At 49.9% G+C, this 5,268-nt stretch overlaps 1 protein-coding gene across 1 annotated transcript in view; it reads left to right on the top strand.

Moving 5' to 3' along the window:
• Window positions 1-5,268, top strand: part of PLXDC1 (plexin domain containing 1) — a 60,447-nt gene that overhangs the window by 40,196 nt on the left and 14,983 nt on the right. Inside the window, exons 9-10 of the mRNA XM_023525531.1 lie at window positions 1,516-1,597; window positions 4,963-5,058. Coding sequence (XP_023381299.1) covers window positions 1,516-1,597; window positions 4,963-5,058 — 178 coding nt within the window. The remainder of the gene's footprint in view (window positions 1-1,515; window positions 1,598-4,962; window positions 5,059-5,268) is intronic.

The following is a 5,268-nucleotide window of genomic DNA, read 5'->3' on the forward strand; positions in this document are numbered from 1 at the left end:
CACCCCCAGAGCAGCTGCCGGCTCCCTTCCTCTTTTCTCTTGGTCTCTGCCCAAGTGTCCTCTCCTCAGAAGCCTTCCCCCACCTCCTTGAATAGAACACATCCCCCGCGGTCATTCGGCCTCCCTGTTCTGCTCGACTTTTTCATAGCCTTTCTCACCACCGGAAGCCCTAGTGTAGATTGATTGCTCCATGTATGTGTTAGCCATCTCCACCAGACTGCAGGCTTCATGTGGGCAGTGCAGCTGTCTTTTTCTGTTCGTGGCTGTGTCTCCAGCATGTGGGACAGTGCCTGGCCCACTTCAGATGCTCAATCAATATTTGATGAAAGAATGAGTGGATGGATAATGAGCGAATGAATGCCTCATAGGGACATTGAGGGGGATGAATAAGAACACAGTCAATACCAACAAGGAGCATTCGCTGGGCTCACCCATGTAGCCAGCACTATTCTAAACCCTCTAGGTTATTATCTCATGTCATCCTCACATATCTACCAAGAAGATAGCTTCATGATCCCTCTTTTATAAATGAGGTACTGAGGCACCAAGAGGTCAAATAACTTCCCAAGTAAGGTTTAAGCCTGGATGAGCAGAGATGCCAGCACACCCCCACGGGCAGCCCACTTCCAAGAGGGGAAGAAGGAATGGAATTACATATGCATGGTTTATCCTCACAAACTCAAGACCTCCCAGGAGGAGGCAAGTGAGGAGGTGGAGCGAGGCCAGGAGCAGGGCTCTGAGGCAATCCCTCCATATGGACTGAGGGTCAGGGGTGGGGAATGAGTGCTTTAGACCAGCCCTGGACGGGGGTCAAAACGGAACATCTTAAAACATCATTTTCAGTGATTATAGACACAAAACTGTACTATAAACATTACATTTGCTGAGAGACTAGATGTTAATTTTTCCCACCATAAGAAGAAATGGTAATTTTGTGACTCCATAGTGGTGTTAGCTGCAATGGCAATCATATTACAATATAAATGTATCAAATCAATATGTTGCACACCTGAAACTTACACAATGTTATGTGTCAAATATATCTCAATTTAAAAAAAAAAAAAAAAATCCCTTTCAACACTGTAGTTATAGGCAACTGCCCAGAAGTGTAACTTCCCAGACTAGGTGAGATCCTTTTGTACATGCTTATAGCACTCTGTAATTTTCCTTCATAAACCTCATCAAAATGATAATTATGTGGTTCTTTTTGTTCGGTTATCTGTTTTGTGTCTGTCTCCCCATATGAGTGGAAGGCCCAAAAAGGCAGGGACCAGGTCTTATTGCTGGATCCCCAGCACCAGCTCAGGGCCTAAATCCCTGGTGACAAAAAGAAGAAGGGGAGGAAAGGAGAGGAGGAATCAGAGCTGGACTCATGTGAGGGCGGCGATAATGACCTCTAGGGTCCTTGCTAGTCCGAAACGCCACAGTTCTATAAAAACCCAGCATTCAGGCAAATTGTACCTTTTGGAGGCCTGTGGAGAGCTTGGTGCTGAGGGGTCTTCTCCTCTCTTGCAGCATGCCTGCAGCATCGGAGCTGTGATGCCTGCATGTCCTCAGACCTGACCTTCAACTGCAGCTGGTGCCATGTCCTCCAGAGGTTTGTGTCCAGACTGACCCTCTGGCTCCCACAGGCAGACTGTGGAGGAGGGGCGGAGGCTAGCATGGCCCCATTCCTTGCCTCAGGCCTCATTGCCAATATGAGGGGATATCTGGCCAGTCCACTCTGACCCTAAGGACAACAATGTCACAGAAATGAGTTTCTCCCTGAGGATCAGTTTCTGACTGGTCAAGGTGACTGTATGGCAGGGGCCCTGCGGTGACACTAGGCTCCCGAAAGATCATTCAGAGATTGCAGCTACTGCAGCTCCCTCCTCACACCCGGGAGGGGTTGATTTGTCCTAGCCCAGGGCTTCTCAGAGTGTCCACAGTTGCGGTCATTCTGGAATCAGCAAGGGCTCACATAAACTGCAGATTCCTGAGACATGCCTTGGGCCCCTGCATCTGGATCTCTGGGAGAGAAGCCCAGGAGCCTGCATTTTAACGGGGTGTCTCCTCTGCACTCCAGTGTGTGATCTACCAGCTCAGAGACAGGGGATGATCCAAAGACCTATTGCTGTTGGTTGAAAGCCCCCATGACCCCCAAACAGCCTCTCAAGATCTTTCTCAGGCTGCAACAGAGTTTTCTGAAAACAGGGTCATGGAAATGTCAGGCCTCTGTGGAAAGTCGGGGCAAGTTACAAAGCTGTATTTGCTTGGTTTTAGAAGCAGAGAAAATTCTGGATGAGATGCAGGTTCAGGGATAAAGTTCTTAAATCCAGCTCATCTTCCGTTCCTTGTTCTGAAATCATTTCCTCAGATTAGATTCAGAAGTTGAGTCCTGTTCTCCTGTCCAAGATAAATACATGGCAGGAGGAAAAAAATAATAATTTCTTTGGGGACCAGGGCTCTCATGAGAGTGAAAGGCCCTATGAACTCCAGGAATCTTTAAGGCAATCTTGAAAATTGCAAATTACACAGAGTCCCTGCAGCTGTCGTGCATCTATCAGTGTTTCCTTTCCTCCTTTCAATATCCTGGTATAGAAATAAAAGCTATCACCTTCATAGCTGGCCTGCCTGGCACACAGGACACAGCTCTGGGCTGGGAGGAGAGAGGGTCCCTCCTAGGTGTTCCTCTCACGGTTCTTACTCATGCTCTTCTGGCCTTAGTTTGTTTTTCCTGTAACATGGGCTGGGTCTATGTGGTTCGGAGAGAAGTTTGTAAGGAACACGCTGTTATTTTAACTCCTTGAATACCACACAGCATTTTTGCACAGTGTTCTGGGCCCTTCACACAAAAGGCACAGAGCCTCAGTACGAATACGTAGGGTAGACCCCAGATTGGCTTTTCCTGGAGTGGAGCCTCGCTATGTGGTCCATCTTGTGCACTTTCAAGTTTGAGAGCCACCATATCTGAGTGTGGAAAGAGAATCCAGATGACCTCAGATGAGCCCTGGAACCCTGGGGCTGGCTGCCACCACATGACTCAGCATCCAACAAGAGCCGAGACATGAGGACTGCAAAATGGGTCAGATGAAAGCAAGCCCTCGCATTGACACAGCCTCATTTAGCTCATACGCCAATCCCAGAGACCATGATGGTTTAATGAGGGTTGGTCATGTTGGAGAGGGCAGGGCTGCGGGTGTGGACACCGCCTTTGCTGTGGTTATGTCAGCTATAGGACAGAGAAGTTTCCTCACAGCATACAAGGCTGATGTGGTTCTGGAAACCTCTGGTTCTCAGATGCCAATGGGTCTGGGCTCATCCCAGTATGAGCCCCTCTTTGCCAGCTCTCTCTGGAGCCTCAGTTCCAACTAAGAGCTGACTCCAGGTCCCTAAAAAGCCAAAGGGCAGGGCTGGTATGTTGGGGCTGGCCACCATGGTCTCTCCCACCAACATCTGCTTGCCATCACCACAAAGGATCTCAGCTATCCTTTCTCTTTCACCCACTCTGCCCTCTGCAGCCTCCCAGGGTGTTCCTTCCCTGCCCTGGGGCTGAATCTGATTTAGACAATTTCACTTACCATGGCAGGGGTCTTCCTTTCATCCCACATTGCCCCCCAGTGGCCTGCTCTGGAGTCTAAGGGTGACCTTAACTCCAGGATTTGGCTCAGGAAATGAAAGGCATAATCTTTGCCTTTCTATGCCATTATGAGGGTCCCACAAAACAGTGCAAGAGCAGCATGTGGCTGGGGCGGCCCCTGGCATTCAGGAGGCACTCAATAAATGGCTATTTCTTATGCCTTCTCTTTTGAATCTGGGTTGGGTGGCTCTGGGCTTAAAATGTGATGCTCTTAGACCTATATTGAAGGCTCGGTCCTTGAAAGAATCGATGTGGCCTAAAAACACTTTAGTTCTCATCTCCCAATAGATGCCCTAACCCTCTATCCCCCACAGTAATGGGCATGGAGGACCTGAGAGAGGAGGTGTGCATGGCTCAGTTTAGCCACTGCTGCTGCAGGAAGAGCAGCTCAGAGGCATCGCCAGAAGGAAAGGCTGACAGCGCCTTCAATTCAGCCTTGGTCTTCAGCCTCACCAAGTCTCGGGCAGATGGGCAGGCAGTTGCTGCTGCAGAAAGTTAACTAGCCATGAATTCTTTCTTAGCACTGTTGGTGCATGATGCTATTCTTCCCATGCAGATGTCCCTGCACTTGAGTCGGGCTTGGTTGATTCCCTGGCACCAAAGAGTGAAGATGGGAAATTTGAGCATGATGACATGGAGACCATTGTCTGGTTCATCCTCACGCCCCTACCCTTCCTAGGGGAGCACTTGGCATCTTCCAACCCAGCTGAGCTGCATGATGTCCACTCGGGGGACCCTGTTCATCCAGTTTTTAAACTCTCCCAGCCTGTGGCAGGACCTTTATTTCTACCCCTTAAGAACCACACAGGGGGGTGTTGTCTTAACCTGCTGTTGTCCACCTTCACCCAGCCTCTCCTTGCCAATTTTAGGCCCTTCCGCAAAAAAAAGGGGTCTCAGTGAATAAACGAGACTTCTTTGGATGAGAATGTGTGTGTGTGAATTTCATGGATTCTTAGCAATTTCATGGCAGCCCAGAGTTAAGGAAGCCTGAAAGGTCACAAGGATCATGCAGTCCATCTAGCCCCCTACATACCTACATCTGTGCAGATATGGCCTTGATTCTTGGGAGCTGGGTCAGAAAGAATTTCACAAACAACCTCCTCTCCTTCTGGAGAAGGACTAGAGAGGGCAAGAGGGTCTCACTTCTGATCCCATAGCCACCTGGTGCTGAGGGCACCTGCCCATTCATCTTGGGAAGCTTGACTAGCCCTGGGAGACTAGCCCTCACTCTCATGGGAGAGCTTTTACTGAATAGGGGGGAAATGAAGGGGAAGGCTTCTATGTCAACACCCCCCCTCCCCCCACACACACACTCTTACCTCTGACCTTTGCTTTCCCTGCAGATGCTCCAGCGGCTTTGACCGATACCGCCAGGAGTGGCTGGCCTACGGCTGTGCCCAGGAGGTGAGAGGCTTAAGTGAGACAGGCTGTGGGGAACAGTAAGGGCTGTCAGCAGACCCCGTCCCTGGTAGCCTCTCTCGAAGTGTCTTTGGCTCTTCTCCCCTCTACCTGGGGCTTGGATCCTCTGGGAGATTCTACCCTTAGATGACTGCTGGGGCTCCAGCCATCAGGCTTTTGAGGGAGGCAGTCGTTCTGGGAGTGAGGAAGGTTATCGCAGGCTCCTCCCATTTAGAATCCCATGCAGGTTC

The sequence above is a fragment of the Pteropus vampyrus genome, unplaced genomic scaffold, assembly GCF_000151845.1.
Source record: "Pteropus vampyrus isolate Shadow unplaced genomic scaffold, Pvam_2.0 Scaffold570, whole genome shotgun sequence".
Taxonomy (NCBI): domain Eukaryota; kingdom Metazoa; phylum Chordata; class Mammalia; order Chiroptera; family Pteropodidae; genus Pteropus; species Pteropus vampyrus.